The following is a 12,152-nucleotide window of genomic DNA, read 5'->3' on the forward strand; positions in this document are numbered from 1 at the left end:
TCACTAGGGACAAGTTGCAGTTTCACCAAGCCAGTGAACCTGCAAACCTGTACGTCTTTGGAGTGTGGGAGGAAACTGGAGCACCCGGAGAAAACCCACAGGGAGAACGTACAAACTCCGTACCGACAGCACCCGTAGGTAGGATCGAACCTGGGTCTCTGGCGCTGTGAGGCAGCAACTCTACCGCTGCACCACCGTGCCGCCCCTGGGTTCCGATTGCTTTAGGAGAGGAAAGAGTTTTATTGAATTATTATCCAATAATGTGGTTGTGGAGCAATTCCAGTTGTGATCCGAGTCTCCTGCATTTCGTCGGACGGGAGGAGGTTACTGCGCTGGCAACTGCCCTACTTGTCCTCCACCAGAGAGCCGGTGGCCCATTATGCCCCTGTCCCACTTAGGAAACCTGAACGGAAACCTCTGGAGACTTTGCGCCCCACCCAAGGTTTCCGTGCGGTTCCCGGAGGTTTTTGTCAGTCTCCCTACCTGCTTCCACTACCTGCAACCTCCGGCAACCACCTGCAACCTCCGGGAACCGCACGGAAACCTTGGGTGGGGCGCAAAGTCTCCAGTGGTTTCCGTTCAGGTTTCCCAAGTGGGACAGGGGCATAACTCTGCGCACCTGAGCTTCCTGCCCGCCCGCCCTTGTCCCCTGCTGTCGGTGCTCCACGTCTCACCATGGCGCGGCGGTAGAGTCGTTGCCTCACAGCGCCAGAGACGCGGGTTCGATCCCGACCACGGGTGCTGTCCGTACGGAGTTCGTACCTTCTCCCCGTGACCCCGTGAGTTTTCTCCGGGTGAGTTTTTTCCCACACTCCAAAGACGTGCACATTTGTAGGTTAACTGACATCTGTAAAGTGTAAGTTGCCCATAGTGCGTAGGATAGTGCTAGTGTACGGGGTCGGTGTGGACTCGGTGAGCAGACGGGCTTGTGTCCACGCTGTGTCTCTGAAGTCTAAAAGTGCTGCTTGCAAATTGACACTGTTTGACAGTTAATCTGTGACGCAGCCTTCCCTTGGCTCTTGATTGAGGCAGAACATTGATTTCAAAATTCTCTTTCCCATTCCCTCGGGAACCCTGTCTCTATAAAACACTCGGACTCCCTGGCTTTGGTTTAGTAATGATTGCGCGCGCATGTGTCTGCTTATGCCTGCCTCCCCATTGCCCTTGGCAAATCAAGTCAAGTCGTCTCTCATATGCACAAGTTCGGCGAGATACAGGTCTGATGACAAATCTTCCTTGCGGCAACATCACAGACACATCGACCTGTACAAACACACACAAATATAAACAAAGTCAGGCACCATCCTCGCTTGCAAACACATCACCATTCTCTTCAGCAATGCGCGGCACGGTGGCGCAGCGGTAGAGTTACCGCCTCACAGCGCCAGAGACCCGGGTTCGATCCTGACTACGGGTGCTGTCTGTGCGGAGTTTGCACGTTGTCCCCCGTGACTGCGTGGGTTTTCTCCGGGTGCTCCAGGTTCCTCCCACAGTCCAAGGACGTGCAGGTTTGTAGGTTAATTTGATTTTGTAAATTGTAAATTGTCCCTCGTGTTCAGGATAGTGTTCGTGTACAGGTCGGCGCAGACAGTGGGCCAAAGCTGCCCATCTCCACGCTGTATCTCTAAACTCTTAAAGTCTAAAGTCCATTCTCTGAGCCTCCCTGCCAACACTACTGGTTGTATTTAGCTCCTTCATTATCTTCTTGTGCAGTTCATATTTAGTTTACTTTAGAGATATAGCACGGAAACAGGCCCTTCGGCCCACCGAATCTGCACTGACCAGCGATCCCCCCCACACCAACACTATCCTACACACACTAGGGATAATTTACAATTTATACCAAGCCAATTGACGTACAAACCTCAACGTCTTTGGCATGCGGGAGGAAACCGAAGATCTCGGAGAAAACCCACCCAGGTCACGGGGAGAACGTACAAACTCCATACAGACAGCATTGGTAGTCGTGATCGAACCTGGGTCTCCGATGCTGGTTTTGTGATTCCTGTGAAGGGCTGTGAGATTTACGACCAAGTGGTGTGTTTATTTGTATGTGTATTTGAGAGAGAGTCGGTATAGCAGGAATCACTTGGTGCAGCCTCATGTGTAGGAAAGAACTGGTTTAATGACGCTGGTTTAAATTGAAGATGGACACAAAATGCTGGTGTGACTCGGGGGGATAGGCAGCATCTCTGTAGAGAAGGAACGGGTGATGTTTCAGGTCGCAACCCTTCTTCATACTTCTCTCCAGGGATGCTGCCTGTCCCGCTGAGTTACTCCAGCATGTTGTGTCTATCTACAGTACAGCCATATGTTTGGGGCAGTTATTTTTGAGGCTTGGTGGTGCAACCATCTTGAAGCACATGGAATGATGTGTCGTTATAAAGCTGGTAGTGTAACTGAAATCCTTCCCCTTGGCCTTGCGGTTTTTTGCAATGCCAATTAACATAGTATGAAGAGCCTGCATTCATGCCTTTCACAATGCCAGGATATCCTGAAGGAGTTTTTGAGCCAAATTCGTTAGAAGCCAAATTATCTCAATGCTGGAGTCTGAGATGTGGAAACAGGCCCTTCGGCCCAGCTTACCCACACCGGCCAACATGTCCCATCTACACTAGTCCCACTTGCCCGCATTTGGCCCATTTCCCTCTAACCCTGTCCTAACCATGTATCATGTTTCTTAAATACAATACAATACAATACAATACAATACAATACAATTCAATTTATTGTCATTTGGACCCCTTGAGGTCCAAACAAAATGTCGTTTCTGCAGCCATACATTACAAACAAATAGACCCAAGACACAACATAATTTACATAAACATCCATCACATTGCTGTGATGGAAGGCCAAAAAAACTTATCTCTCCACTGCACTCTCCCCCCCCCGATGTCAGAGTCAAAGTCAAAGCCCCCGGCGGGCGATGGCGAATTGTCCCGTGGCCATTAAAGCCACGCCGGGTGATGCAAGGCCGCGCACCGGGTCTTGATGTTAGAGCCCCCGGCGCGCGCTCGCAGAGACCCGCAGCCATTCCAAGCCGCGCGGGGCGGTGCTGTAAAGCCCCGCTCCAGGAGCTCTTCAACCCCGCAACTCGGGCGGGAGAAGTCGCCGTTGCGGAAGCCCTGAAAAGCGGTCTCCCTCCAGGGACCAGCGGGCTCCCGGTGCCGTCCGCCAAACCCGCAGTTGCAGCCTCCGAATCTCCGGCGGTCGGGTCGCAGCAGCGTCCACCACAGCTCCACCCGCTCTGGACTCGGCCAGCTCCGCGACGGTGAGGTGAGTAGTCGGCACCACAGCCCCCGGTCTTCCTGTTGGAGGCCGCTCCTCGTTGCAGCCCCAACGACAACGGAGACCCGACAAAGAAAAGGTCGGGTCTCCCGTGCAGGGAGAGATTTAAAAGTTACCCCCACCCCCCCCCACCCTCCCACACACATACCCCAACAAAAATAACAAAAACTACATAAAAACATAAGACATAAAATAATAAAAACGCAGACGGACTGCAGAGGCCGCTGCTGACGAGAGTCGCGCCGCCCACCGATGAGAGGGGATCTTAATGTTGCGATAGCCCCTGCCTCATCTCTCAGTCACCCCTCAGGTTCCTAGTTTAGTCTAGTTTAGAGGTACAGCACGTAAACAGGCCCTTTCGGCCCACTGGGCCCACGCCGACCAGCGATCCCCGCACACTAACACTATCCTACACTCACTGGGGACAATATTTATTTTAACATTCACCAAGCCAATTAACCTACAAACCTGTACGTCTTTGGAGTGTGGGAGGAAACCGAAGATCTCGGAGAAAACCCAGGCAGGTCACGCGGAGAACATACAAACTCCGTACAGACAGCACCCGTAGTCGGGATTGAACCCGTGTCTCCGGTGCTGCATTGGCTGTAAGGCAACAACTCTACCGCTGCGCCACCGTGCCGTCCTAAATCTTTATCTTAAATCTTAAAACTTCCTATTAAATCTTTCCCCCTTCACCTTAAACCTATGTCCTCTGGTTCTCGATTCCCCTACTCTGGGCACAAAACTGTGCGTCTACCCGATCTATACACCTCACATGATTTTATACTGTTCCAAATCCCAAACAGATTTTGTACAAATGTGAAATTAAATCCAAAATTAAAAGGGGGAAATGCCATAAATGTCCAAACATCCTTCCCTATCTCGCCACCTTTGTTCCATGCTAGCACAGCCTCGGCGATCGTTACGCTGAACACTTCCGCTCAGTCCGCCTAAACCTACCTGATCTCCCGGTTGCTCAGCACTTTAACTCCCCCTCCCATTCCCAATCTGACCTTTCTGTCCTGGGCCTCCTCCATTGTCAGAGTGAGGCCCAGCACAAATTGGAGGAACAGCACCTCATATTTGGCTTGGGCAGCTTACACTCCAGCGGTATGAACATTGACTTCTCTAACTTCAAGTAACCCTTGCTTTCTCGCCTCCTTCCCAGTTCTCTGACCAGTCTGACTGTCTCCGCTACATTTTATCTCTGTTTGCTTTGTTGTGACCTTCTCCAAGCTAACAATGATCTATTCTACATATTCCTTGATCTCCATCTCCTTTGTCCTGTTTTCACACCGCACACTTCCTTATCTATGTATCTCCCTCTCCCCTGACTCTCGGTCTGAAGAAGGGTCTCGGCCCGAAATGTCACCCATTCCTTCCCTCCAGAGATGCTGCCTGTCCCGCTGAGTTACTCCAGCTTTTAAGAAGGAACTGCAGATGCTGGAAAATCGAAGGTGGACAAAAGTGCTGGAGAAACTCAGCGGGTGCAGCAGCATCTATGGAGCGAAGGAAATAGGCAATGTTTCGGGCCGAACCCCTTCTTCAGACTCCAGCTTTTTGAGTCTTATCTTCAGTTTAAACCAGCATCTGCAGTTCCTTCCTACACATTTGTTGCAGGCCATCCTTCCTCAGAGATATATCAGTGTCCCTGCCTCGTCGCTGAGTTCCCTTATTCCAACAGACAACAGAGGATAGACATAAAAGGCTGGAGTAATTCAGCGGGACAGAAGAAATGGGTGACATTTTCACACAGAGAGTGGTGAATCTGTGGAATTCTCTGCCACAGAAGGTAGTTGAGGCCACAGTTCATTGGCTATATTTAAGAGGGAGTTAGATGTGGCCCTTGTGGCTAAAGGGATCAGGGGGTATGGAGAGAAGGCAGGGATGGGATACTGAGTTGGATGATCAGCCATGATCATATTGAATGGCGGTGCAGGCTCGAAGGGCCGAATGGCCTATTCCTGCACCTATTTTCTATGTTTCTATGTTTCAGGTCGAGACCCTTCTTCAGACACAACAGAGGGTTGTCTGGATACTGGAGCATGTTGTGGAGAGACCATCAGTGCCCCTTCCCTCCCACCCCCATCTCATCTCTCCCATCTCTTTCAGGCTTCTGCCGTTCCCCGCCGGTGATGATCGCTGGAGGCCGAGTGTTCGTCCTGCCCTGCATCCAACAGATCGAGAGGTAATATCTGGTGAATGGCAGCGCCCACCCCATCTACTCCTCCCCCTCCTCTTCCTCTCACTTATGGATTGTGAGGGTTACTAACAAACTCCCCCGCTCCTCTTCCCGATAGGATTTCCCTGAGCACCCTGACGCTGAACGTGAAGAGTGAGAAGGTGTACACCCGCCATGGCGTTCCGATTTCAGTCACAGGAATCGCACAGGTATGGTCCCCAGGCAGCCTTCCTTTCAAAGGTACACAAAAATGCTGGAGAAACTCAGCGGGTGCAGCAGCATCTATGGAGCGAAGGAAATAGGCAAAGTTTCGGGCCGAAACCCTTCTTGAGTATAGAGGTCAAGTTCAAGTGAGTTTATTGTCATGTGTCCCTGTATAGGACAATGAAATTCTTGCTTTGTTTAAGCACACAGAAAAATAGTAAGGCATTTACTACAGTACAGATAAATGTGTCCATATACCATGAGTCGGGAGGTCATGTTGCAGTTGTACAAGACGTTGGTGAGACTGCATTTAGAATATTGTGTTCAGTTCTGGGCACCGTGTTATAGGAAAGATATTGTCAAGCTTGAAAGGGTTCAGAGAAGATTTACGAGGATGTTGCCAGGACTAGAGGGTGTGAGCTACTGGGAGAGATTGAGTAGGCTGGGACTCTACTCCCTGGAGGGCAGGAGGTAGAGGGGAGATCTTATAGAGGTATACAAAATCATGAGAGTAATAGATCGGGTAGATGCACAGAGTCTCTTGCCCAGAGTAGGGGAATCGAGGACCAGAGGACACAGGTTCAAGGTGAAGGGGAAAAGATGAAATAGGAATAGAAACATAGAAAATAGGTGCAGGAGTAGGCCATTCGGCCCTTCGAGCCTGCACCACCATTCAATATGATCATTGCTGATCATCCAACTCAGTATCCTGCAGATGCTGCTGCACCCGCTGAGTTTCTCCAGCATTTTTGTGTACCTTCGATTTTCCAGCATCTGCAGTTCCTTCTTAAACAACAGCCTTCTTTTCAAGCTGGGTTAGCAGAAGCTCCAGAAACAAAACGGCACGGTGGTGCAGCGGTAGAGTTGCTGCCTTACAGCACTGGGGACCTGGTTCGATCCCAACTACGGGTGCTGTCTGTACGGAGTTTGCACGTTCTCCCCATGACTAGTGTGGGTTTTCTCCGAGATCTTCGGTTTCCTCCCACACTCCAAAGACGTGCAGGTTTGTAGGTTAATTGGCTTGGTGTAAATGTAAAATTTTCCCTAGTGGGTGTAGGATGGTGTTATTGTGCGGGGACCGTGGTCGGTGTGGATCCGGTGGGCCGAAGGGCCTGTTTCCGTGCTGTATCTCTAAACAAAACTAAACTGACCTAAAAAAGAAAAGCAGATGCCGGTTCACACAAATGGACTCCTTGTTATTGAGGCAGTGCAGCGTAGGTTCACCAGGTTAACCCCTGGGATGGCGGGACTATCATATGAGGAAAGATTGGAAAGACTGGCCTTGTATTCACTGGAATTTAGATGAGTGCCATTCAACTCTCTGGGTGAAAACGTTTTTTCTCACCTCAGTCTTAAATGGCCTCCCCTTTATTCTAAGACTGTGGCCCCTGGTTCTGGACTCGCCCAACATTGGGAACATTTTTCCTGTATCTAGCTTGTCCAGTCCTTTTATAGTTTTATATGTTTCTATAAGATTCGCCCCTCATCCTTCTAAACTCCAGTCTATATCTCTCGTTTCTGACTGAAGAAGGGTCTCGACCCGAAACATCACCTATTCCTTTTGTCCAGAGATGCTGCCTGACCCGCTGAGTCACTCCAGCTTTGTGTGGCCATCTATGAATTATAACTAAATCCTGTTTGGCCGTTTTCAACCTGGGATGCTAACTACCTCCTTAGTGAAGTCTTTGCACTAATGGACCGCACTCTCTGATAGTGGCAGCTTCTAACAATATCAAAGATTGAATTAAGGCCTATGCATCGAGACTTGCCGATCCATGAATCAATGTTTGGCTCCAGTTTATACAGCGATCACTCCTTGCCAGCCTACTGCACGTACATTAAACATTTCCATCACACGTTATGCCCACGTGAGTGAGCCTTGGATCAATGAACCACATAGAAACATAGACAATAGGTGCAGGAGCAGGCCATTCGGCCCTTCAAGCCAGCACCGCCATTCAATATGATCATGGGCTGATCATCCAAAATCAGTACCCTTTCCAGCTTTTTCCCCATATCTCTTGATTCCGTTAGCCCTAAGAGCTAAATCTATTCTTGAAAACATCCAGTGAATTGGCCTCCATTGCCTTGTGTGGCAGAGAATGCCACAGATTCACAACTCTCTGGGCGAAAAAAGTTTTTCCTCATCTCTGTCCTAACAGACGACAGATATCGGGACGACAGATGGCACAATGGGCTAAGTGTTCGGCTGGCAACCGGAAGGTAGCCGGTTCGAATCCCGCCTGGAGTGCATACTGTCGTTGTGTCCTTGGGCAAGACACTTCACCCACCTTTGCCTGTGTGTGAATGTGTGTGAGTGATTGGTGGTGGTCGGAGGGGCCGTAGGCGCAGATTGGCAGCCACGCTTCCGTCAGTCTGCCCCAGGGCAGCTGTGGCTACAGAAGTAGCTTACCACCACCGAGTGTGACTGAGGAGTGAATGAACAATGCAATGTAAAGCGCCTTGAGTATTAGAAAGGCGCTATATAAATCCCATCCATTATTATTATTATTATTAAATGGCCTATCCCTTGTTCTTAAACTGTGTGACCCCTTGGTTCTGGACTCCCCCCCCAAACATCGGGAGCGCTTTTCCTGCATCTAACCTGTCCAATCCCTTAAGTGCAGTGGTAGAGTTGCTGCCTTGCAGCCATTGCAGCCAGGGCCGGATTTACCTATAAGCCAGACAAGCTTAAGTTTAGGGCCTCGAGGTCTAGAGGGGCCTCACAGAGCCGGTTTTACCACTAGGCTTCATAGGCTGAAGCCTAGGGCCTCGAAATCTAGGGGGCCTCCGGCCAAGGCAGGACACCTACCGTTCAACTCTGGGCGGCCCCCCCTCTCTATCTCCATCTCCCCCCGCTGTCCGTGTCCGGGCTCCGCTCGCTCCTCATCCGCCGGCACGGCAGGCCGCCATGCACGTGCGCATTGCTGCGGCCTGCACGCCCCCCTCCCCCCCCCCCCTGCACATGCGCACAACCGCGGCCAGCACATCATCAGCCGCCCTGCGCATGCGCACTGCAACGGCAACTGGTCGGCGCTGGGCACTTTCTCCCTCGCTTTGAATTGTGGGAGATTTGGCCGCCATTGCTGTCCGGTCCCTGCCTCGCCGCCAGCGCTGAAAACCAACGCGGGGGGGGGGGGCCTCACAAGTGGAACAGCTTCGGGCCTCTCTTCATCTAAATCCGGCCCTGCTTGCATGGCCAGCGTGACTGGATATAAGTGTAAAATGTCCCCAGTGTAGTGTTGGTGTGCGGGGATGGCTGGTCGGTGCGGCCTGTTTCCACGCTGTATCTTTGAACTAAACTAAAAGTTTCCTGTGTTTCTCCCATGGCGGGACGTATCCCTCGTGGACCTCTTGCCTGCAGGTGAAGATCCAGGGGCAGAATAAGGAGATGCTGGCTGCCGCCTGCCAGATGTTCCTGGGGATGTCCGAGTCTGAGATCTCACAGATCGCCCTGGAGACACTGGAGGGCCACCAGAGGGCCATCATGGCTCACATGACCGTGGAGGTAGGTTTTACCCCCCCCCCCCCGCCCGCCTCCTCGATCCCTCCAGCACTCACCACCTGGCCATGTAGGAAGGAACTGCAGGTGCTGCTTTAAACTTATCCATTTTAGTGGCAAAAACAGGAAAGCAGACTATTATCTAAATGGTGGCCGACTAGGAAAAGGGGAGATGCAGCGAGACCTGGGTGTCATGGTACACCAGTCATTGAAAGTAGGCATGCAGGTGCAGCAGGCAGTGAAGAAAGCGAATGGTATGTTAGCTTTCATAGCAAAAGGATTTGAGTACAGGAGCAGGGAGGTTCTACTGCAGTTGTACAGGGTCTTGGTGAGACCACACCTGGAGTATTGCGTACAGTTTTGGTCTCCAAATCTGAGGAAGGACATTATTGCCATAGAGGGAGTGCAGAGAAGGTTCACCAGACTGATTCCTGGGATGTCAGGACTGTCTTATGAAGAAAGACTGGATAGACTTGGTTTATACTCTCTAGAATTTAGGAGATTGAGAGGGGATCTTATAGAAACTTATAAAATTCTTAAAGGGTTGGACAGGCTAGATGCAGGAAGATTGCTCCCGATGTTGGGGAAGTCCAGGACAAGGGGTCACAGCTTAAGGATATGGGGGAAATCCTTTAAAACCGAGATGAGAAGAACTTATTTCACACAGAGAGTGGTGAATCTCTGGAACTCTCTGCCACAGAGGGTAGTCAAGGCCAGTTCATTGGCTATATTTAAGAGGGAGTTAGATGTGGCCCTTGTGGCTAAGGGGATCAGAGGGTATGGAGAGAAGGCAGGTACGGGATACTGAGTTGGATGATCAGCCATGATCATATTGAATGGCGGTGCAGGCTCGAAGGGCCGAATGGCCTACTCCTGCACCTAATTTCTATGTTTCTATGTAAGATAGACACAAAAAGCTGGCGTAACCCAGCGGGTCAGCCAACATCTCCGGAGAAAAGACATAGGTGAGGTTTCCGGTCGAGACCCTTCTTCTGACTGAGCGTCAGGTGAATGCACACCCTCTGACGAAATAAATTCCTCCTCATCTTTAATTCTCTTCCTCACTCTCGACTGAAGAGGGGTCTCGACCCGAAACGTCACCCATTCCTTCTATCCAGAGATGCAGCCAGTCCCGCTGAGTTACTCCAGCATTTTGTGTCTATGTTCGGTGTAAACTGGCATCTGCAGTTCCTTCCTACACTATCCAATTAGGCAACTGCCTGGGTTATTTCTCATTGCTGTCTTTGGGTTTTCTCCCCCTCCAGGAGATCTACAAAGACCGTAAGAAGTTTTCGGAGCAGGTGTTCAAAGTGGCTTCCTCTGACCTGGTCAACATGGGCATTGGCGTGGTCAGCTACACACTGAAGGACATCCATGATGACCAGGTAGGCTGGAGCAGTAGGGTCCTTTTTCACACACAGAGTTGTGAATCTGTGGAATTCTCTGCCTCCGAAGGCAGTGGAGGCCGATTCACTGGATGCAGTCCAAAGCGAGTGAGAGCTCTTAGGGCTAGCATAATCAAGGGATATGGGGAGAATGCAGAAACGCGGTACTGATTGTGGATGATCAGCCATGATCACATTGAATAGCATTGCTGGCTTGAAGAGCCGAATGGCCTCCTCCTGTGGCCGATTAGGAAAAGGGGAGATGCAACGAGACCTGGGTGTCATGGTACACCATTCATTGAAAGTAGGCATGCAGGTGCAGCAGGCAGTGAAGAAAGCAAATGGTATGTTAGCATTCATAGCAAAAGGATTTGAGTATAGGAGCAGGGAGGTTCTACTGCAGTTGTACAGGGTCTTGGTGAGACCACACCTGGAGTATTGCGTACAGTTTTGGTCTCCTAATCTGAGGAAAGACATTCTTGCCATAGAGGGAGTACAGAGAAGGTTCACCAGACTGATTCAAGGGATGTCAGGACTTTCATATGAAGAAAGACCGGATAGACTCGGCTTGTACTCGCTAGAATCTAGAAGATTGGGGGGGGATCTTATAGAAACTTACAAAATTCTTAAGGGGTTGGACAGGCTAGATGCAGGAAGATTATTCCCGATGTTGGTGAAGTCCAGAACTAGGGGTCACAGTTTAAGGATAAGAGGGAAGTCTTTTAGGACCAAGATGAGAAAATCAGAGAGTGGTGAATCTGTGGAATTCTCTGCCACAGAAGGTAGTTGAGGCCACAGTTCATTGGCTATATTTAAGAGTGAGTTAGATGTGGCCCTTGTGGCTAAAGGGATCAGGGGGTATGGAGAGAAGGCAGGTACGGGATACTGAGTTGGATGATCAGCCATGATCATATTGAATGGCGGTGGAGGCTCGAAGGGCCGAATGGCCTACTCCTGCACCTATTGTCTATGTTTCTATGTTTCCTGCACCTATTGTCTATGTGTCTATACAAAAGGATTGAATGGCGGAGCAGACTTGATGGGCCGAATGGCCTAATTCTGCTCCTATCACTTATGAAACGAACAAACTCCACCCGAGGTTAGGATGGAACCTGGGTCACCAGCGTTGTGCGGCAGCAACTCTACCGCTGCGCCACTGTGCCACCTTTCTTCCAACCCAGTTGGATGTTGCGCCTCCTGTGTGCCGGTCCCGCCCTTGTCCTTCCCCCACGGTGATAGACGCGGCGTTCCGACCTTGATCCATGTCTCCACAGGGTTACCTGCACTCGTTGGGAAAATCCCGCACGGCACAGGTGCAGCGGGACGCCCGGATCGGAGAGGCCGAGGCCAAACGGGATTCCGGCATCAAGGTGAGACCTCTCCTGATCTCGGAAAAGGAATGCCGCTGCGATGGGTGGTGTGTTGCCGGCAGGAATAATCGGGGGCGGGGGTGCGACCAAGGTGCGAGAAGGGAGGACTTTGGAGGAGAGGGAAGACTCAGTCGTCTGAAGGAGGAGGGAGGGACAGAGAGAGAGATGTCAACGTGAAATGGGGATTGTTGGCTTGGGATGCTCCGAGCGGAAATGAGAGG

At 50.8% G+C, this 12,152-nt stretch overlaps 1 protein-coding gene across 1 annotated transcript in view; it reads left to right on the plus strand.

Moving 5' to 3' along the window:
- LOC116989954 (flotillin-1-like) overlaps positions 1–12,152 on the plus strand; it is a 30,164-nt gene that overhangs the window by 17,479 nt on the left and 533 nt on the right. Inside the window, exons 3-7 of the mRNA XM_033047510.1 lie at positions 5,401–5,476; positions 5,589–5,679; positions 9,039–9,182; positions 10,442–10,561; positions 11,836–12,022. Coding sequence (XP_032903401.1) covers positions 5,401–5,476; positions 5,589–5,679; positions 9,039–9,182; positions 10,442–10,561; positions 11,836–12,022 — 618 coding nt within the window. The remainder of the gene's footprint in view (positions 1–5,400; positions 5,477–5,588; positions 5,680–9,038; positions 9,183–10,441; positions 10,562–11,835; positions 12,023–12,152) is intronic.

This window comes from Amblyraja radiata, chromosome 30 (assembly GCF_010909765.2).
Source record: "Amblyraja radiata isolate CabotCenter1 chromosome 30, sAmbRad1.1.pri, whole genome shotgun sequence".
In the NCBI taxonomy this organism is placed as follows: domain Eukaryota; kingdom Metazoa; phylum Chordata; class Chondrichthyes; order Rajiformes; family Rajidae; genus Amblyraja; species Amblyraja radiata.